At 40.5% G+C, this 23,729-nt stretch overlaps 1 protein-coding gene across 1 annotated transcript; it reads right to left on the bottom strand.

Moving 5' to 3' along the window:
* Positions 1–1,883: 1,883 nt before the first annotated feature.
* SMIM13 (small integral membrane protein 13) lies at positions 1,884–22,388 on the bottom strand. Its single transcript, XM_067568380.1, has 2 exons — positions 21,990–22,388; positions 1,884–5,693 (listed from the first exon to the last, which is right to left on the bottom strand). The coding sequence occupies exons 1-2, from the start codon at positions 22,063–22,065 to the stop codon at positions 5,500–5,502; spliced, it is 270 nt and encodes an 89-aa protein (XP_067424481.1). The 5' UTR covers positions 22,066–22,388; the 3' UTR covers positions 1,884–5,499.
* Positions 22,389–23,729: the final 1,341 nt, after the last annotated feature.

The following is a 23,729-nucleotide window of genomic DNA, read 5'->3' as shown; positions in this document are numbered from 1 at the left end:
CTAGCTATTGTTTCAGGATGCCTGCAGACTCAGAAAGACAATAGTATCAATTTACACTCTGTTTTCAATGGGAAAGTTTTAATTCACAACCATTATAACTAAAACAAGTGTTTTAAAACAACAGCTTAGATTCTCAAACAACAATTCCATGAGAAGGAATTAATTCAGCAGTCAAATCAGAAGTTGCAAAATACATGAAGGCCTTGGCCTATATACATGAAGAATTTAAAAATATTTTTAACTTTTAGACTTAATAGCCATATCTACTCGTTATTTATATTAACACACAATGCTCCACACCAATCTAGAGTAAAGCAAAGTTGACTAATTTGTATCCTCAGCAAAACAAAACCAAAAGAAACCTCCCTCCAAAACCACTTTAACTGGATCCTCCATATATGCTGGATAACACAGAAGACAAGGTGTAACAAAAGAGTGCCTGTAGGGAAGAAAATCTATTGACCCCTTTGTGGGGACGCTCATATAAAGGAGTGGAGTTAGCAGGATGAATAGAATGACTCTTGAGTTAAGGACCAAAGAAAGATCACCCTATCTTTCATGGTCATCAGTGTCAAAGACTGTTAACAAATATCCAAAGGAATCAACATGAATATTTTATACTCCTAGCAGTAGAAGAGCAGATCACTGATCAGCACCAGTGGAGTTTCCCCTCACACCGACTTAACTATGCTGACTGGGGACAAGGAAATCCAAGAATCCAAGTATCAGAGTAGTCCTGGCACAACTATCTTTCCTCAACAATGTAACTGCATTGTATTAGTCCATTTTTGCAGATGAGGAAAGTGAGACAGAATAAAATTGTGACTTCCCTAGGTCAAAGAGCAGAGACAAAAAACACAGGACTCCCCAACTTGTCTGTTTCAGCCATAAGACCACACAACACTTTGGGTGGGAATATTTCCTCATCCTGTGGTGACCCCTCTCACACATCAAGACCTCCAAGTATGACCCCCTGGGCACCTCCCCCCAACTTTGCCCCTAACCCCTACATTCCCCCTCCTGGGGAAATTGACCTGCATGCAGGAGCAGAGCCCCGTCAAATGTTGCTCCTCCGCTGTGTGTGTGTGTGTGTGTGTGTGTGTATGTATGTATGTGGCAGTGGGTGGGGGGTGAGAAGGAGAGCGAGGAGCAATGTCAGGGCTCCCTGCATCCAGGTCACTTTCCCCACCTGGGTTGTGTAAGGGGAGGGCAGAGAGCAGCAGCTCCTGATGCTCACCTCACAGCACAACACAGGTGGGGAAAGTGACCTGGATGCATGGAGTCTGGTGTTGCTCTTTGCGCTGCCCCACCTCACAGTCCCTGGGGGGAGGAGGCACGGAGGAATGTTGGGGGTGGGTGAGAAGTATCTGTGTCTCACCACTTTGTTGTCCTCCTCCCCCAGTGGTCCTCTGGCAAGAGGAAGCAGGGAGACACTCAGCCCTGCGCCTGGCTGGGCTTGGGGGTCACAGCTCTGTGGGTGGCAGCTTTCTGAGCTCCCAGCCCCGCGCCTGGCTGAGGTCAGGGCTGCTTACAGCTTGCGACCCCCACATAACCACGTTGCAAAAATGCACTGAAGTGTAATAAGAACAAAGATGGAAAAAAGGGCAAAAGGAAGAGGTGTCAGTTGTTAACTTGACAAGTTATTATATTAGTTGTTTTAAAAAAGTTAAGGGCATTACTTTTTTTTTTTTAATTATGCAGTTGGTTATTTTTATAGATTCAAACTATTTGCCTCCATTATAACAGTTGAAGTCTGACCTTTGGGTTTGATTATATACTGTCCTGCACTCAAAACTATACTACAGAAAGAACGACCGACCATATTACTTTGCAAGTGAGACACCAACACTCCTCCAAAAATATTAACACATATGCCAAAAGAGTTCAAGCACTTATATCAAGTCTTTTATTTTGTTTTCGTTAAGTTATCTGTGCAGTCAGTTTAAAAGAACAGTTAACATGATGAATACAGACAAACCACAGAAGCATTAGGTACAATATCTGTTAACAGTAAACACTAAAGAAAATGACTACATTAAACACATTCTTTATTCTGGTTGTTTCCAGACAAACTAAAGTTGAAACATACACAGATCTAGGTCAGTGTAAACCTAATATTAAGCAGCAAGTTGCTCAATGATTGCGGCACAGTATATGGCATTTACTGCAAATGGTTACAGCAGCAGTGCTTAGTGAATGAACTGCATAGAATTAACCTTGTGGGCAAGTGTTAAATAACCATGATAAAAACCTCAATGGCTTCCTAACAGGTCTGAATTATGCAATATTCATTAAAAAATTCTTGCAAGAATGCAACCGTCCTCAATTTTCTCCTGAATTTGTAGCCATTATTTATCTACTCTTTTCAACCAGACTATATAACGTGCTTGTTCTAGAATCCCTGGCAGTAGCCTTTTCAAATAAAGTGTTTCATATACAAAGCAGATAATTGCTGCTCACTCAACCATTGCCACAAAGTGATATGAATATATTTTAAATTAATCGACCAAAACCCAAAAGTACATTCAGTAGAATGATTGCAACAATAAGGCATATATATTTAAAAATAAATCTAATTAAAACAAAGATTAAATCAGTCATTTGCCTTACAAAAAGGTTTTTTAGAATTGTATTAGCTAATTAAAAACTAAGTGCTCAGCTGCAACTAAAATACTTTTGATGTATATTGGTTAAAAAAAAAGTCCAAAACAAAATATTTTGAAAACAAGAACAGGAGTTCTATTGGACTGGTAACACTTAATACCTTGGACCAGGTCACATGCACACTTTCACATAAATACACCCATATTTTATAGATTTGTGTAAAATCCCAATATACAGCGGTTTCTACATAAGACATGTGCAGAAAAGCTTTTATTTTCTCTTATTCATATTCTATACTGACATCTTCATTACCAAAGCTACACCACTTATAATAACCCTATAATATAAACCTCGTGATCACGTTGCTACTAGGATCATGAATGTTATGTCAGAGGTGGATTTAGTGTTACTGGCACTAGGTCTCATCAGCATTATTAATACAATAGTGTTGGCTATTTTTTCACAGAATGACAGATTAGATGAACTCCCTGTGGGGGAAATGTACACTTGGAGAAGGGAAAGAAAGGTTCTCGAGAAAGGTAGGACAAATTCGCTCCAGAGTTCTATATTCATTAGTTTTAATTTCCATTTTATTGCAAACTTTCACAGGAAAGTACCAGCACTCAAACTTACTTGGGTTTCCCTTGGCAACTTGCTCAAAAGTCTTGTGCCTCATGCCTTCTGTGCTACCTTGCTGGGTATCTGTATTGCTTTAATTTCACATTTCTTCACAGCTGTTGAAATTGAAAACCTACAAGCAGTCCCTATTGCCTCTTTCAGCAGGAGAGATTAGAAATGTCAGTTTTTTGCTGAATGTTATTTCCTATGTGTACTTACATTGCAGTTATAACTGAAATGTACATATACTATGAATGCTTTATATCAAGATTACAGACTAAAGTTAATGAATGGGTACAAAATATATGTTCTTAATGAAAAAATTAAGAAAAGTGCTCCAAAATCTGCTTAGAATTGTTAGCTTGAAGGTATACTGAACATCAAATGGACTATACACTTGAGAATGTCCTAAAGGAAAACACTTGAAACAAGCAGGAAAAGGAAATTGAAAGTTTGAATACAATGGGGATTTTATTACCTTAATCAATAGTCATTTCCTTTTCCCATCCTCACTAGTAGGAAGTATGGAGTAGGAAAAACTATTAATATGTTTTCTACATGTGTTTTAGAGGATATGTGCAAACTGATGTGTAATGCTTGAAAGTGTAATCCTGTAATAAAGCATGCTTATACATACATGCTGGTAAACAAAGACAAAGAATATAGAACTTGCAGGGAATGGTCAGGACATCCATTAGGAATTTTTATACTGACACATCAGGAAGAATACCAACTGTTTCTGGTATGTTTCACTGAATACTGTCATCTTCAAAACCTAAGTCATTAGTTTTCAAACAATATTCACATATAAATTAGAATATAAAGGCAGTAAAAAAGTGCTCTTCTCCCAGACATAAAAGAGTCTCTTCTATCAGACGTAAGCATTGCTATTATCACTAGATGTTCAAGTGAGTTAGTCCACAGATCTAGGATTCACAGTTTGTAGTTTTGGGACATTTCCTGTAGAGCAGAATCTGAATGCACGGAATACCACTAAAGAAAAACCAAACCAATCAACAAGATGTATGCAAGGTTTATGAGAGGAAGTCAGCTGAGCTTGTCCCAAAATACAGACACTGTTCTTTTTGTAGCTTCACTCCCCAACACCTCCCTTCAGAGGCAGCACCTGCCTATTCTTCCTTGTTTGATGCATTTTAAACACTAGTCTCAAAGTTGCTAGATTGTTGCAATGTGGGATTTAATTTTGCTTGAACTAAAAATGCAAAACAAAAAAGAAAAAAAGATGTTCACTTGGAGTACAATTCAGATGAAGAACTGAAATAATCTGCTAAATTGCTGATAAAACCAGTAACCACCACCACCACCAAACTTGAGGTCCTAAACACATGGTTACAACACTATTACAGTGGTGTCCACCAAATTGGTCACAATTTCTTTATAACAACTGGCTCCAGAAAAAAAATCTGGTACCAAATACCTGATGTAAAAACATTTAGCTTTGAAAGTGAGCTAGAACTGTGCTTAGTACCTGAACAAAGACTATGCCATTTAAGGATATTGAACACTGAAGATACTTAACCCAGGCACCTCCTCATCTCCAGTAAAAATGGAGTAAGTGGTTCAGATTTGAAAACACAGAAGTCTAGCAAAATAGTTTTACCTGCAACCCTTCTTGTGTCAAAACCAAGAAACCGGGTATGGTCACCTGATTACTTCTTTCTTTGAGGAGATAGTTACAACCTCCCCATCATGTGAATCTAGTACTGATTCTCTCATGTATAGAAAAGGTTACTAAACCTCACTTTAGAATACCTTGCAAGCAGGATATCATTTGAACATCTTTCAAGTTTACATGCATTGACAAGTTGAAGAATATATATATTTATACATAGTTACCTGAAATAAAGAAATAAAACTAAATTTTACTATAACTAGTTGCAGTGATGTAAAGGAAAAAATAAGTTAGCAACCATTTCAAGTCTGAAATGCTTACCATGTTCAGACTAATGGAAAGGCTAGATCTATGGACCAGGAAACAGCATCCATTTGCATGGGTGGGAGATTCAGCCTGAAAAAAGCTGAGCTGCTGTGAGATTCTCTCCCTACCTCTTCTTTTCTAGTCCTATATGGCTTACCATTAAAGCCCTTCCTGAACCTCTACTGAAGTAGTGTATATCTGAAACCCAAAAGTAAAGGTTTCACAGATATTTTTCCACAGTCCACTGTTTTTAGTAAAACCAAACTGCTGAATCACACAGTGAAGCAGAAGCATTTAATCCATTCACAGTTGACTAATGAATGCCCAGAGGGGTCTTTTTAAGTTGCTTCTTCTGCAGGTGCCCTTCTTTGCCGTGTTGATTTCTGTCTAGCTCTCTGTGGAGTGGATGGAGTCTCCTGTTCAGCTTCAGACTCTGAAGGCTCATTATCCCCCTGTTGGGACCCTGTGTCTCCTATCAACTCTCTCAGGAACTTGAATTTAGATAAAAACAGTTGCCACACCACATACCAACCTACAGGAGACAAAAACCAAAGAGTTACTCATTTATGTCATACAACTGCATATTTCTCCAACATATAAAAACCCAGGCTACAAAAATTTAGTCAGTAGTGCATTCATCAACCCCTTTCCAAAGGTTTTAAAATGACCTACAACAATTCTCAATTTGATTCAACTGGTAGAACTCTTGCCTCTGGATCAGAAGAGGCCAAGTTCAAATTCCTGATCAGGACTTGAGCTCCCTGTAAATGTTAATACTTCAGCACACCAATAGGGGCCAATGAATATTGCAAAATTCTGGGTACCATCCTTTGAGTGTTAAAATGAAGATCCTCTGGTCTTTCCACTGATCATGACACTTTTTCATTGTAAAAAGATAAGTCCAGAATTTCCAGCCTAAATTTGCTCACTTAATAGACTTGAATACTCATGTCTCTCTGTATAAGTTATTGCTGCATGCTGTCAGGTTTTGGCTTTTTGACTATACTGCTAGCTTTGTAACAGGTCTGGGAAGATCTTCAATGAGAACTGTGCTTTATACTAAATCCTATTCTAGAATCAGAATGACAATGTTCTCATTCTTCTAAACCTCAAAATGTTCAGAAGTGATACTTAAACTGGGAGGGGTGATCCATTCTATTCAGAAGTCTTTCTTAAACAAAGTTCTCTCATTTACCCTTCTAAGATTCCATTACAGAAAAGTTAAAATGATCAGGGAATACTAACTACTTAGCATTGCACAGCTTCCTGCACCCCACACCCCATATATACAGGGAAGGGACTAGAAAAGGCAATCTAAAATATGTGCTGTTTAATCAGAACAGCAAAGTACAGTGGGTAGTAAGTCTTCATTTTTAAGGCCCTTCACAGGCTACCCCCAATCTACCCATCATTTTGAATAGGATATCAAGATGTCAACTTTCAATTCTGCTCTGCCAATGTTTCCACTCTTCAATGCTCAATTGTTACATTATCCAAAACAACAATTTCATGCTGTCTCCCAGGACTTTCTTCAAGCAAGGGAGGATCTCTCCTAAACATCTCAAAAGCCATCTCATTGCCCCCCAAATTCTTCCTTAAAACTCTCCTTTGCCATGATGCAAAAACTTGACAGTGTTTAGGGAAATTGATGAACTGTGACCACTGGTCTTGTTGGCTAGCATTGTCTCATTGGTTCCTTGTGCTCCGCTTTTCTACTTGTTGCATCCACTTGTCTCTAGTCACATACTTTGATTGTAAGCTCTTTGAGGAAGAGACCATATCTTTGCTATCCTTTTGTGAAGTATCTAGCACAATGGGGCTCTTAAATGCTACTATAATAATTTCAATAAAATTACACATGGTGTAAGTGCCATATTCTACAACCCTTACTATTTCACAAAAAAAGGAGGCATCACGCTCAAATATTATTAAAAACATGGAAATTCCAAGTTAAAAGTTTCACAAACAACTCTTTCCACTTCCCAGGACACCAGATATCTTAACAGATACATCCCTGAGACATATTGACATCCTCTGTCCTAGTGCTAAAATGGGTTGAGCCCACAAAAACGCAAACTTGACATGCATCATGGAAGCCTTAAGCACCTTGAGATAGTCATGCATCTTGGAATTTCATTTTTAAAAACAAAAAACGAAATTGGCTCTTCTAAAGTATAAATAATATTACAAAGAATTACTGTAAAAGTTAAGCATTAAATTTTCTTGAGGAGCTATTTTAGAAGACATTGATCCAACCCTACTCCACAATCTCCTTTTTAAAACAAATCAAAGCAAGTAAAATATAACTGACCTATCTATAAACCAAATATTGTATTTGCAAGAATAGATCAGGAGGAGAGGGCTGAGAGTAATAAGCAGTGTTGTTTTCAGCAACACTGGCTATGGCTACATTGATGGCGGCAAAGTCGTCACCATCAGATCAATTGCCCTGGATCGACTGAGCGATCAGTGAAGACTCACTCAGTTGATCCAGAAATCGACGTATTAAAAATACCTTCGCAAGTGGCGTAGCTCTTCGTCGACGAGAACACGGTTCCTGTCGGCGCAGTGCAGTGAAGATGGCGTGCAGAAGAGGAGCCCAGAAGTCGACAGGAGTTAACCAAGTTTTTTGTGTAGCTTGCGTAACTCCCGTCGACTGCCGCCAAATCCCGGAGGTAAGTGTAGACAGGGTCTAAGTGTGTCTAATTCCCTATCTGTAAAACGGAAATGCTACTTACCTACCTTATTCACAAGAATGTAGTGAGGATTAGAGTTTATAAAACAATTTGAAAAATTATGCTATACAAAAGTGTTAATTTGTAAGATAACTTAGGTTATCCTGCGGAGAATTAATCATTAATACTCTGACTTCTGTCAAACTGGGAAAATCCTGTCAATCATAAATCTAAGTCACTGGCCTATATGAATTTTAATTACCTTAAAAAATCTTGTTTACCTAAAACTAGCCAAACCAGTCCCAATCATCTATTTTAGGTGTCACCAGAGAATGATAATAGACACCCTTTAAATGTGGACAACAGCACAAGAGTCATCAAGGAAGATGAGAACAATATTGACATTTGAGGAACCAGTGACTGTGAAAGATGATAGATTAAAAACAAAAGATTATTTTTTGTTTCCTAAAATCATGCATCCCACAACTAGCTCTACAGAATCGACAGTTAAATCCTATTTCCCTCACTGGCCCAATTCTAATAGAAAAACAAGCAAACAATGCAAAAGGATGTTAAGTTTCTACTCCACAGAAGAAAGAGAGAAAAAACACCAAGTGTGTCAAATGAAAACTTACCAGCAATATAAATAAATATTACTAGGATTAAAACTGTACTTTTTGCAACTACTTTTATGTTGTCTATTTCTATAACTTTTCTGTTTCACACACATTTCACATATATAGATGATATGAAGGATATTGCAAACGATTAAAAAGCTATGAAGCAGCTATGAATTTCCAATTCTATATGTCCTCATTTTTGCCATTAAATTAAACACTCAGATTTGATTTTTTTTTAAAAGATGTACTATACTTTAGTAAACCTTATAAAAGTATATGGAGAAAAAAACCAGATCACAAATTATCTCATATTTTCCTAGAGCACTTCAAAGAAAGTCAGTTCACATCATAAAGAGTACACCGTTTTAATCGTAGAGACAGCACAGAATAAGAGACCAAAATATTTAGCATCTTCCACAAAATAACATAGGGTGCTTTAGAACAGCTCATTTAAAAGATGAACTAAAAGTACTGAAATGTATTTAATATCCCAGATTACCCACATAAGCAGGACACAGAGCATATCACTTGGTATTACGCACTAAATGTCTCTTTTATTGTTGCAAACTGAACCATTCATCATACAAAACGATCATTTAAAAAAATTAAATGTAAGATATTTGTAGTGCACCTTTAGATGTACTGAGTTAAGAACAGAGAAATATTTCTTCAAATTTAGGTTCAGTAAAAATAGACAGAGATGTGTGAATTTAAAGTGAACAAGTACCACAAACAAAGAATATCTACAAAACTCTCTAGGTCAAGACAAAAATTTGGAAACAGACGACTGATGTGAACACTCTCTCTCGTGGAGGTGGATTTATTATGCAGAAAGGAGAGCTCTCTTCCATCGACAAAGAACTTCTTTACCAGACATACTACAGGGCACAGCTGCATTGATGCAGTGCTTCTAGTGTAAACCAGCCCTAAGATTCTATGGTCAATTAAGTACACTGAGCCACTGTGCAAATTTAAAAAGCAGTGCAGAATTTTACGAAAGCCAGTGTCATGATGCTAAAGAGACAGTCAATTTGAAATCTAGTCATTTATATTTAAAAAAGCTAAAAGTAGCTTGAGGTGCAACACCTGCCCCCAACTGCCACTGTCAATTGTTTAGGTTTTACAGCCACATTTTCTTTTCTTCTCCAGATGGTTCTAGCCCCTTGCTGCTGTGTGAAAGGTCCACACAAACATGTAAAACTGACTGACTATACAGGGGAAATCCTGAAAGTGTCTCCACACAAAATAATAAAAATGGAAAAAGCCTTTTCTCTAATTACTTTCAGTCACAGTGTGATCTGATTTAAGAAAGTGTTTTCTGAATCTTTATTTACTATTGTTTCAGAGAAGAGTGGTTTTTAAATTGCATCTCTTTAAAAACATAGGTGTTACACTGGAATTGCTGAATGCCTGTAAGGACATAAACTGCTCCTTAGATATAACATGGTCAGGAAGAGAATTGACATAATCAAGGTTGGAAAAAAAAAACAGAGGCCTGTGAGCATTTTCAAGTATCTCACCAAGAATGGTCTCAGTCTGGCAATACTCTGTTGATGGTACAAAGATAGCCTAGTGACAGATTCAAGGAGTTTAGTCATTTATAATTCAAACAACATATATACCCAGACTACTGATTTTGGGAATATTAAGAGCATTATCAAAGGATAATCACCAGAAATCATCCACACTGCATAACTGCAAAGAACCAATTTGTATTATTTTAAGTCGTTTGGTCCACAAGCTGCAAGTGGGGAGACTAAGCATCCATGGTCTTGGTCTATCAGAGGTTGGCAGCAGTACGTCTATGCCACAGCACAACTCATGTAGAATAGGTAACTGGCAATGCGAGGCTGTACTGAGTCAATGGGATTCTAGGTGAATTTTACACATTCTTAAATCCAATTTCCCATGAACTAGCAATAAGTTTTTCTAGCAGGAGGTCTGAATTACTATCAGTGCTTCTATTTTTGTTTTAATTTTCTTTTCTTTTTTTTTTTTTTTTTTTACATTCAATTGGTATTTTCAAGTCTCCCTGCACTTTTTAGGCCTTAGTTTACTATCTTGTACTGGACTTGTGGGAGTCAAATGAGCTAGATACATAATAAACTATGATGAAACATGTTTGTGTGCACAGTACAATAAGACTCAACATGTATTGATTCACAAATACACACCACCTTTACGTCATGAGATCATGCCACAAATACTTTGTGGTTCTGATTACATCTAATGCAAAGCTATCTCCACTCTTGCTCCTTCCCACATCCAATTCTAGTTCTCTGGAAAGGGGTAGGAGTACATGAATTCCAATGACTTGTGTCCCTTGTGGAGGATGGGTGGCAAGGCAGAAATCCTAACAATACCCACAGCACTGATCTATTTGCTCTATGCTCCCCATGTTAGCTTGTGAATGTTGACTAGTGTACAGAAACACCTCTGTGATTGGTGCACTACTTTATTTTCCCTAAGTCCAGATGCAGAAACTTGCAAAAGCTACGAGACTTTGGAAAGCCAAGAGTAGAGAAATGCTGATGTAGACAAGAGTTTTCCTCCTTGAAAGGTCAGTCAGGAAGTCAAAAAGAGGAAAGAACTGTCTTGTGGTTAAGGCATAGGACAGAATCTAGAGATTTAGGCTCCGTTGCTAGATCTGCCACAGACTTTGTGTGTGATGTTCAGCAGCTCATTAACACTCTGTGCCCCCATCTGAAAAAAGCACTTTCTTACTTTGAGACCTAGTTCAGAACTGGTGCAATACTACGTTAATTGATGTTTATGCAGTGCTGATACTGGGATGATATCCATAATAGGTGTGTCTATAAAACAAACTATATAATCTGAAGAGAAATAAAACAAGATGCCTACTCCAACATTCTATTTAAAAGACTGAAATACTTGGTGATTTTATAGGGTACGGAATATATTTAGTTTTCCCAGACTGAATGAGTTCAAGCGGGCATTTCAATAATGAAAGTTTGTATAAAAATGCAGCAGCACATAATTATTCCTTGCATAGCATCAGCATTTAGCCTCCTCAGTAGCTACATGGTAAAAAGATAATCAGTCCAAAATGATTTACAATTTTATTAAATTATGTCAAAAAAAGATACTAAGTTTAGCAAGAAGATTAAGTCAGCTCTTCAGGAAAAAGACACAACAGTCACAAAATTTGTTAATACAGGATGAGAAATTCACAGGAACTGCTGATGACCAATTAATTCTCTTATAAGATTATATTCCTTCAGTGTAATATGAAGGTGCGTATTGTGGAAAGCTGGATGGCTAAAGGGTTGATTTAATGGAAAAGTCAAGCCTAATCTAAATGGCTATCACTGAAAACTTGACTGCAATTCCTCATCATGATTTAGTCTGAGTAAGCAATTCATAGTCATTTGGCAATTTACAGTAACTATCCTTTTCCGATTCCAACTGTATAAAAATGTACAGCGTTACAGAATATTCTCATCTCCAAGTGCTGGGGTGACATCTGTGCATCTTCATGCACAAGGATAAATGGGGGAGGGAGCAGAAGAGGTGCTAACATCCTTCCCAGCACCCCCCACAAAATAAGCATGGTCCACAATAATTTCCCACAGGGTGGAATGATTTAAATCAAGGCGATTTAAATCATTGATTTAAATCAAGTTTCCCATTGATACTTCTTCACATAATTCTTAAACAATGGTGCAAATCTGATCACTAAAACATGTAAAATGCTGTACTGAGTTGTAAATTAACAACATCTAGGAGGGTATACTCTGTGTAATTTTTTAGATAACTTGATTTTTTATTAATTTAGCATATAATACTCATTACCTGTGTCAAGCTGCAGATGCAGCAACAGTATATTAGGAATGGCAAGAACTAAATCACACACACAAACACAATAGTACTTATATTTTATTAAACTAAATCTTAAATGTTACATAAATGTTTCGCAATTGCAGCAGATTCCTGAGTTGCCAGCTGACGGCTGTCCTTAAACTCTTTCTTTTTTTAATTTTTAAAGTTTATTAACTAACACTAAATGTATGCTGTCCTTAAAACTTCTACAACTAGCTCTCATCTTCCCCACTCCCATTGCCATTTTTATTCACAGACTGAAACAGAAATCTGAGTTTTCCTGCTTTTTCAACTTCAAGTCGATTTCTTAGCTTTGGATGAATAATACCAAATGATTAAAATATTCTCTGTGTGGCTGCAGAGGAAGCTACTGTTGTGAAAGTTGGCTTAGCAACTGAAGGAACTCTGTTTGAAGGTGCCTGGCTAATAATATCCACCAATTCAGGGGAGTGACTTTGTTCAAAAACATCATCAGTAAACATGTACTGTTTAAATGGTTCCACACCAGCCCCGAAATGTATTATCACTGGCATAACTGAGAAGTGATTTTGAGATGCCCATGCCATGGCAGCATCATCTCCTTCAGAAGTTAAGCATCTACCTTTATATCCGGGGTCAAGAATGTTCACAAGAAAATGAAGTGGAGTTAGTGCTTGATGCATTCGCTTCTTTATTGCTTGCAGTTTAACTTTCTGGTGAGGTATTTCTTTCTTCAATGTCTCTTGAAGTGCTTTCCAAATTTCGACAGCATCAGCAATGCAGCAACAATTTCTCTGAAGTTTGTTTAAGACTATAGATATAGGCTTCAGTATACTGAGCATATTCTCTACATTCCTCTTTAATCCAATGTTAGATACTTTGGATGAGATACTTCCATCTATTTTATCACGGTTTTCTTCACAATGTTTTATGAGAATAGGCCAGTTCTTAATAAATCGTTCAAAACAATCAACCACAGAATTTCATCAAACATTTTGAGGGAGAATTAATTTGGATCCGCCTGCTCTCTTCAGTAAAGCTGAAGCAAAATGGTTGTTACAGAAGTATTTTGCGACTTCAATGACATTTTCTTTTATTCCTGGAGAAGACGTACTTAAGTCTTTAGCTAAAAGATGCATTAAATGGTCACTGTAGCCACATGTAATTAAGGAGCATCCTTCCATTTCTTCTAAGTATCTTCTCATCTTTGCCATGTTTGCAGCATTGTTTGTGACAAAACTGCGCATGTGACAGTTGAATTTTTGTTCAGTTTATTACAGCTTTCACTGCCACTTCTTTTAAATATTCTGTTGGGTGGGCATTTCCCGATGTATCTATTGTTTCTGAAAGATATGCAACCCCATTTTCTGTTGTCACATTGGCACATATTACTGGATCATTGTGTACATTGCTCCACCCTTCAAGGCTTAAACTGGCAAATTTCCCCTCAGTATTTCTTGCACACTGTTCAAGTTCCTTCTCATACACTATATCTAGCAACCTTCCACCAATGTCTGCTCTATCAGGTGGAGTGTAGCCTGGTCATAAGGATTCAACCATGTCAATGAAGTGTTTATTGTTAATGCGAAAAAGAGAATTTGTGGCATAAATGAACCGAGCAATCTTTTCATCTATGATATCTTGTTGGTATTTGCTGGTCCTTACTACAAACCCATCCATGGTGGTGGTTTGATGATTGAAATATTTTGCTTGCTACTGCTACTTTGTTGTTTAGCACTGCTGCTAAAAGTACCAGGGGATGACTCTGAAGTTGTTGCAGATAGACAGTCATAGTCAAAAGTCTCTTATGCTTAAATGGAATCCTGAAACAAAATTCAAAAATGATTTTGAATAGTCGTTTTCCTCAGTTCTTCTCACTCTATTATTCAGTTAATCATTTACATTTTTTTCAGCAAGGATGCAGATCCGATTCCAAATTATCAAAAAAGCTAAGACTGACTACACTTAGAGTGCACTTAATTTTGGAATAAGCCCCAGAGAACTCACTGGCACTTCTGTTTTCTGAGAAAACAGGTATAGGATGGGGTTCTCTTGGCAAAGCTGAGTTATGCTGAAGTAAAACAGGGAATAATGTCTTCGCTTTTTCTTTCCAGTCCACCCCACTGTTCCTTTCTACTCTGCCTCTGTCCTTTGTCTCTCTATCTTTAAAACAGTGTCTTAACTAACTCCTCTGCCTTGCTTGGTTCAGCTCCTCCACCACATAAGCACAGAACAACAATCCGATCCAGCCTGTGTCTTTCTTTGCACATGTGACTTTAGTCTGCTGAGAAACAGAAACTGAAAGTGCAGAACTTCCAAGAAACAAGAGCTGGTAGTTAGGCTGGACAGACTAGAGCCATTAATTCATACTTACACTACAGCAGCTTTTGTTGACAAAACAGTGGAGTTGTGCACACTGCAATGCTCCTCCCATTGGTTTAATTCTCCTGCTACACTGACATAATAAAGCTACCTCGATGAGAGACACAGAACTTTCTGCGATGAAGTATGAGCGATGCAATGTCAGCGTAGATACTGCGCTTGCTTATGCCCTAAGCGGCCTCCAGAGGTGTCCCACAATGCCCACCATGACTGCTCTGGTCAGCAGTTTTAACTCTGCTGTCCTGAAGCCAGGTTCACAGGCATGGCCCCTCCCCATTTAAAGGCCCAGGAGTTTTTGAATTTCCTCTTCCTGTTTGCTCAGCATGAAGAGTTCACCTCGCATCTTCCCAGTTGACCATGCCAGCTGTCCACAGCAAACGCAGTCCCACCTGGAGTACACCGGAGTTGTTGGATCTGCTGGGTCTGCGGGGAGAGGAGGCAGTCACAGCTATGCTCCAGCCATAGGAATGTTGATACCTACCAGCAGGTTGCTCGTGGCATGGAGGAGAAAGGACATGAAAGAGAAATGCAGCAGTGCCATGCTAAGACCGAGGAGCAGAGGCAGATGTACCAGAAGGCAAGGAAGGCCAACCATTACTTCGGTGTGACGTCAAAGACATGCCTTGTAGAAGCAACGCCATCACCACTGCCAAGAGCGGTGAATACTTCAAGCAGTGGCCAGCTGAGTCAACCCAGAGGATGAAGTGATGGACGAGGCAGTGGAGTTGGAGGAGGATGTGGGACAGGTGACAGGGTCGTCCAGTGGCATGGCAAGCCAGGACCTTCTTTTGATTCTGGAGGGGTCTAGTCAGTCCCAGCACTCTGGTGTGCCTGATGCAGGAGAGGGGAGCTCCAGTAAGTACTCATTTTACTTTGATACTGCATGGTGACATGAGGTTGAGTTCTCCAATTTGTTACATGGCAGAAGTGGGATTAAAGGATAGAAATTAAAAACACTAGCACTGTTTGCATCTGCTTCTCATTCCCTTGTGCAACGACGCATTGGGGACCCTGCGGAAAAGTTTGTTAATGCACACTGCAATGTCCAAGGAATCCTCCATAAAGATCTCTAGGACACTTTCTTGGAGGTACTCTGCAATCCTGGGCCAAAGGTTCCTTGGCATGGCTACCTTGTTTCTTTTCCTGCTGTAGGAAATTTTGCCATGCCAATCGACAATTACTTCTGCAGGAACTAAAGCAATACACAGGCAAGCAGCATATGGACCTGATCTGAAGGCACACGCATGCAGGAGATGTGCCCCTGCATCCTCTGTTACCCTCTGAGGGAGATACCAGGTTTGATCACCCCTGCCTGTAGAAAACATTGCCAGTATTCAGAATAGCATCCCCAGGTGCCTGTAGCGATCCCCTTCATAAACAACCCAGACTCTGTCCCATCTTGCCCCTGGGTCAGACTCACCAGGTTTAGGGCTCTCGTTATGCTGTGTGCTTGCCAAGGGAAAGTGAGAAAAAGGTGTCTGTAGCTATTATGATTCAAGGCTGAGAGTGCAGGACCCATGCTTTCGGGCAGAGATGGTGGGCACACAGTTTACAGGAGCTGTTGAAAAACAGCGTGAAACGTAGTTGGAAGACCATGGATTGATGGGATGGAAAAAACTGCATAATGGGACAGTGGGCCTGCTGCCATGATGCACTGCGATATATTCCCAGAACTCCTAGCAGCAGAAGGTGGCAAGTTGCACAGTGCATTGCTCTCTGTCGATTCTAGAGCACCAACTGTGGATGCACTCCACTGACACAAGAAGCGTTGTGTGAACTTGCACAATCGATGTAATTACAGCCATTTTATGATACTCAGCGTTACTTAAGTCGAGTTAACTCTGTAGTATAGGCATAACCTTAGTCTCTGTGCCTGATCCTAATTTTACAAATGGGGAATAGGCACAGAAAGACCAATAGCAGTGCCCTCCCTCACAGGATAAATGTTGTGAGGATAAATATGTTAAAGAATTGTGAAGGGCTCAGATACAATGGTAACACAGGCAATGTACACATGATAGACATAGTATATGTGGCTTGGCTCCACTGGGCTCTTTGAGCTTGACTCTCAGTGCAACTTTTCAAACACAGTCCAGGCCTATTTCACTCCTCTGACAGGAAAAGCATTTATTGCCCTGCTATCTCTTGTTTACAAACTCGTTTTAAAGACAACTTCAAAGGAAAAAGCATTTTCTCTTCAATACTGTGCTTAGAAAGACAGTGTCGGTTTAGGTCTCTTAGGACTCTGAGGGTCTGCAAAATTAATTTAAGACAGAGAGTTATAAAACAGCGGAATGTAGCATTAAAAAACAACAGCTTGTGATTTGAGTGTTCCTGTCTACAACTGAATTCAGCCTTCTGAAACACTACACAAAAGTCCCGTCTCAATGTTAAATCTGTTTGGGGGTTAGGCCAGATGTAAGTCAAACCACATCCTACTAGTCAAAAGCTGACTAGAAATTTTCAGCACATTTCAAAATGCACCTCTTTGCAGTCACAGTGTAGCTCAATGTGTGTCTATTGAGAGAAAATAAATCAAGTACAGACAACAAATATCCAAGTTAGTAATATCAGACTTCAGCTTGCCTGACACTTTATCCTAATCTCACCTCCTTGACTGTGCTTCAATATTGTTGAGATCCCACCATTCACATAAGAGTGTATGATGTTACATATATACCATCATGTTTATTCAGGTCTGCATAACCATGAAACCTGTTTATGTTATTTGATATGGCACATAAGTCTGATGATCATAACTCTTGCCACGTTAAAGTTTTTTACTACCAGTGACAAAAGGCAGGAGATAACCAAGGCTAAAGCAGTGAAGTAAAAGAAGCTAGACTAAAAAAAGATGAAGGAGGAAAAAGGAAGGATATTAGGCCAAAAGGGAAAATGGAGGGGTGAGAGGGAAATGATCGGAGAGGCCAAAAATCTGACCTGATGGAAGGAAGGGAGTGAGGAAGAAAAAGGATAGTACTGAAAAAAATAGCAGTAAGCCAAAGAGAGAGGGGGAAAATTATAGAGATTAAAATGACTGCTATTTGGAACCTGGACTGGTCTTTAAATTAGCTGTGTGGTCACTGGGAGCATGCGCTTATATCACTGCATTAGGAATAGTGCTTTTCCCTAAAGCAGAAAAGTCATATGCCTTGGTGCTAGAGCCCTTTATGCAGTGGAGACATTAGCTCCATAACCACTGAGCTCTTCTACTGACACATTGGAACTCTAGTGCAGTGGTCCCTGAACTGTGGGGTGTGCCCCCCTAGGAGGATGCACAGCGGGGCCCTGGTCAGCCCCCACGGGGGGCAGGGAGAGTGTCATGTAGCTCCAGCCCCGGTCCCAGCTCCACTCCACCGCCTGCTCAGCTTTGCCCTCAGCTATGCCTTCAGCTATGCCTTCAGCCCAAGCTCAACTAAGCCAACTGCCCTGCCCCCAGGTTCAACCAAGACTCAAAGGAATGAGCTCCCACTGATGACAATTGTGGATACCAAGCAACTTTTAAGATCAGGCCACCTATTCACGGATTTTTATTTAAATAAGGATGTAAGTGCCTAACTTTAGACATACATGTTTGAATATTTTGACCTATGTCTTTACATGGCTGAACATATAATTTTTCTAGAGTGAATAATTGCCATAGACATTTAATATATTAGATTTTTATCTTTTTACTTTAGAAGAGTGGTAAAAACTACTTTAGGTTGCATGATAAAAAAGAACAATTAGTTCAGTATGGTACACACTAGCCATATTTGTGTTAAAAAGTGGAAATTCAATTAGCACTGCATGTCACCCATACCCAAAGGATTAAATGAAAATGTGTAAGTACAAACACGAGTTATATACATCATGTCCAAAACATAAACCAGACACTTTTTTCCATTTGGTTAAACCTTTATAAAAATATCTGTCTGTAATTAGATAAAAGAATATGTAGTGCCAGTATTATTCCATTAATATGGTAGAAACAGACAATAAACAAAAAATGAAATATATTGGCTATAGAGTTCAAAGTATATACTACTAAAAACAACATTGTAACAGGCCACAAGATTTGACTTTAGTATAGCACTGGCAGCAGCCCCTGTACAAAACTTTGGCCCCAATCCTGCAAACATTTAAACACATGCTTAACTTTACTACTTTGAATGAGCTCATGACTGGGGGGAGGGGAAGTAGAGAGAAATCAATGGAGCTGTGGTGACTGTAACCTTTTATTGGCAGAGACCATGACTTCTTTTGTGGGTGTAAGTGCAGGGCACATTGTGGGCACTGGAAAAAAAATGTAAATGTGTTCATGAAGTGTTGAACTTTTTAATGGGGTTTACTGCATATATCTACATGCATCAAAATGAATGGAAATTGTAAGTTTCCTTGCTGAAGCAGATTTGTTTAAATATTTGGTAAATACTTACTAGTAAATAATAGATTTACCTAAAGCATTGTAATGAAATGAGTGTTATGATATCAAAATGGTTTTTTTTGAGACTACTATAGTAAAGGATTTAAACTCAGTTTTGAATCTTCCTTAGTAGCCCAAGCATGCAAAACTGTCTGAAATCACAGGAAGTGTTTAGCAGTTTGATGGTGTGGAGAAGGTAATATGTCAACTTGAAACTGTTTGGACATGAGGAGTTGTTGTTATAGGATAAGCGTTAAGTGAAACTGTATGAGGGGGTACATTGTGGGAGAAAGACCACAAAGAACAAACATATGCAAAGAGACACAAAGGCTTGGATTCCTGGATGGATGTTCCACCCAGACCGTTTGTTTAAAACCGTGGAAGGTTGAATTTCAAGGATCGTGTGTTGTCTCAGATCAGTGTAAATTAGCATGTTTTAATAGTCACCACCAATGAGAATCATCAGCTTTTCTTTAGGAAAATAACTAAAAACTATTTAATTCAAAGTATTAAAAACGAGCTCAGAATAGTTTCAACATCCCAGCTTCCCCATCAAGTTTGGTTTGATAGAAAAAGGGCTCTCTTTACTAACTGCTTCTAGTCACTACCTGACAAGTGAAATAGTAACAAAGTCAGCTTTATTATTACTGTTACAACAATTTATATGGCATAAGAACAGCCATATTGGGTCAGACCAATGGTCCATCCAGCACAGTATCCTGTCTTCCAACAGTGACCAATGACAGGTGCGTCAGAGGAAATGAACAGAATCATCAAGTGATCCAACCTCTGTTGTCCATTCCCAGCTTCTGGCAAACAGCAATCCCTGCCTATCCTGGCTAATAGCCATTGATGGACTTATCCTCCATGAACTTATCTAGTTCTTTTTTGAATCCCATTATAATCTTCGCCTTCACAACATCCTCTGGCAAGGAGTTCCAGAAGTTGACACTGTGTTATGTAAAGAAATACTTCCTTTTGTTCGTTTTAAACCTGCTGCCTATTCATTTCATTTGGTGACCCCTAGTTCTTGTGTTATGAGAAAAAGTAAGTAACACTTCCATTTTTACTTTCTCCACCCCAGTCATTCATGATTTTATAGACCTCTATAATATCCACTCCTTCCTCCCCCCCCCCCCATCATCTCTTTTCCAAGCTGAAAAGTCCCAGTCATATGGAGAGATTTCCATACCCCTAATCATTTTTGTTGTCCTTTTCTGTACCTTTTCCAATTCTGATGTATCTTTTTAGAGATGGGGTGACTAAATCTGCCCGCAGAATTCAAGATGTAGGTGTACCATGGATTTATAAAGCGATAATATGATATTTTCTCTTATTATCTATCCCTTTTCTAAGGATTCCTAATGGCACCTAGCATTGTGGCATGTAGGCAACTTGGGCCCAAACCAAAACAACTGACATCAATGGGAGTTTTAACATTAAACTTCAATGGCGGTAGGGTTAGATCCTTTCTGTGAAAAATTGTTCTATCACTGAAGACTTCTAGCACTCACAGAGAAAGAATTAAAGCAAAAAGCAATAAAAATATTTAGATGATTTGCCAAAACAATGAACTTAGAGAAGTGCCTGGTAAATCACATTTCACTCAAGAAAAAACAGCTATTACCTGAGACTCATCTCATGTTATTAAAAAACTCAGGGCCCGATCCTACAAACATTCAAACACATAGCCTTACTCATGTGTGAAGTGTTGGCAGGATAGGGCTCTAAAATGTATTGTACTATAAGTTTAACACTGTTAAGTCTATCATGTGATTTTTAACACTTGTCAAATTCAAGACTAATAAAGCATAAACAAAGATTCAGAGAAGTTGTTCCTTATTACCCTTACTAACAAATGGTCTTTCCTGATGGAAAACTGTTATGTACACATGTAAATGGCCTGTGACCTGCACTGACTGTACATATAGCAAGAGATAGGATGAAGATATGCTTAACTCTTAAGACAATAAAAACATCAGCTTCCTATCCCTGGTACACTTTCAATATAGATAAACAACTGCAGAGTATTTGACCACTCTAATTCTCTGTCTATAACCTGTTTCCAAATTATGGAAATGTCCAATAAATTAAGTCAAAATTGTATTTAGACTAGGAAGACCCACAATACTTTAAGCATGTTTAATCAATTTTAACACATCATTTTATTTTCTAACTAAGGAAGGTAAAAAAAGCATTTAAGCAACAAAATGAATAAGACTCTTCAGTTAAGTTTCTATCACCTGTTACATACATACATACATTACATACATACATATGTATGTATGTAGAGAGAGAGAGAGGAGGTTGCTGGTATAGCCTCCTGCCTGAATATTGCAGAAACATCCTAGTCTTTCAACATCACTGCTGTTACATGCTCTTTATAGAAGGGCTGCATTCCAATCAACGTTTGCCATAGCAGTGTAAAGAAAATGAGGAAGTTTACCAGATTGCAGTTTACAGAGCATCCAAATTTCTGTTCTTGGTTTCTTTGATTCACAGACAGCTATAGAGTGCCCCGAGTGCCTATCTTTATGGGGCTCTCACTCCTTCCTTTAGTCTCAAATTTAACCTCACACATTTTTTTTAAATGCATACTTTTTACGGGGAGGTTATTTTATTCATTCACTGGCATTTCTACTGCCTTCACCACAGTCCGATCTGCAGAGCAGAACTGTTCAGCAGCGCGTTTTCCTAAAGGGTGTCAACTTCAGGCCAGTGAGTGAATTCAGCTCGGGAAGCGTTTCAAGGCTCAAATAGGCGAGAACAAGAGAAGAGGGCGCACCGGGAACGAGACACACACAACGGGGCACCGTGTTCCTCCCTCCTCACACTCCTTTCGCCTGGCCACGCCGAAGAGGAGGCAGCAGAGAGGGACCGGACCACGGGACGGAGACCCACACGCAGAGCTAGAGATGGGCACTCACCACACAGCATGAACAGGAGCACGCAGGCCAGCGTGGCCACGATCACCAGCAGAGTCAGCCCGATGCTCTGCCACATCTTGGCTTGTCCGGAGAGGAAGGCGCTGGGCGCTGCTATCCGCAGGGAGGGCGCAGCAGCAGCAGCAGCAGCAGCAGCGGCATCACCCCCGCGGACGGACCATGGAGGAGGCCGCCCGCACTGGCTGCCCCGAGCGGCTCACGGGGGACGGGAAGGGCTCAGTCTGGTTACTTGTCACCCCCGGGACTCATGAGCGGCGGTGGCAGGGCAGGGGTGGGGGAGGGGCAGGCTCAGATTTAGAGCGGCGGGCGGGGGGGCGGCGGGATGGCCGCTGCGCTGGGACCCCAGGCGGGCGCGGCGGGCACGGGGGTGGTCAACGCGCCCGGCCGCCGCCGCGCCCGGGAACGGGGGGATGGGGGGGAGGGGGAGCCGCAAAAACGGACGGAGGCCGAGCGGCGCGGCTGCAGCTGTTTCTCCCCCTGACAACCCGGCGCGAGGAGCGCGCATACGGGGTCCGGGAGGGAGGCTGCGTCGCCAACTTCATCCCCCGCACGCAAGCCGGCGGCGGCGGCGCAGGGCAGGCTGGGAGTTGGAGTTTCGCCACGAGTGTCCTTGAGAACTACAGCTCCCAGCATGCACCGCTGTTACCTCCCCCCCCCCGCCCCGCCCCGCTGAGAGAGGCGGGCTACTATGGGGAAGGACTGGGGAGCGCGAGGGAGCCTCTGCCCCTCTCCGGGGAAGGGCGTGTCTCTAGTGCCCCAGCGCTGGCTCCTACTCCCGCCGGATCCGCGCCCCCCCGCCCGCCGTGTCACACACAGGGTCAGTCACACACGCTGCCAGGGTGTGTCGTGCCAAATGCAAGCTAGCATGGTGCTTCACCCAGCTCATCCACAGCGCTGCAGAAGTTCACACCCCACCCCGCCCTTCTGGTAATGCAATGCGATCCACCCGCAAACCGCACCCACTCCTCTCCCTCTATCTCACACACACACTGCAATCCACTCTCACCCTACACACATACACACTGCAGACCATATACACCCATCACCTCACTCAATCACATACACACACTACCACCCACATACCCTCACACTCACGCCTTTACATACACACACCGCTGCAATCCACACACACCCCTCTAACTCATTCTCACTCCCCTTCACTGACTTACAGTGCAATCCACACACATACACCCCTGACTCACACACATAGTGCCCCTATGTACCATTAGGGCTGGAAACTTATGCACAGAAGGAAAGAGGAAAAATATGTGGAGTGGGGTTGAGGGACAGAGGGGCGGGGAATGGTTAGCAGTTTTGCAGAACACAAGGGACCACTCTCACTCTCACATAGGGACAGCTGACGTGTTCATATACAGCCACAGAAGCACTTCACAAACCGACAGAAAGCCATTGCTGATGCCCACCCTTGAACATAGGGTAGGTCATCTCCTTCAGTTGCAGCACTACAATTTTGCTTCTGCAGTGATTTATACCAGAATTAGTTACAGACAGAGGTAATCCGATCTCTGATTAATGTTCTTCCTTTTGTCTCTCTCCCTCCGTCCTCCTGTATCTTATTTATAATGTGACAGCAAAATCAGTTTGGTTCATTTAAGGCAACACTTTTATTTCTGTGCCGGCAGGGTGTGGGTGAGTTCAAATTCCACAGGACCAGGGTTTTTGGCTCCTACGCACTGTTGCCACTATAGTGAAATATCAGGC

The sequence above is a fragment of the Emydura macquarii genome, unplaced genomic scaffold (assembly GCF_026122565.2).
Source record: "Emydura macquarii macquarii isolate MOO-44397 ecotype Brisbane River unplaced genomic scaffold, CSIRO-AGI_Emac_v2 contig_2890, whole genome shotgun sequence".
Lineage (NCBI taxonomy): Eukaryota > Metazoa > Chordata > Testudines > Chelidae > Emydura > Emydura macquarii.
The sequence above is the reverse complement of the archived record's forward strand: the minus strand, read 5'-3'. Positions and strand labels throughout refer to the sequence as shown.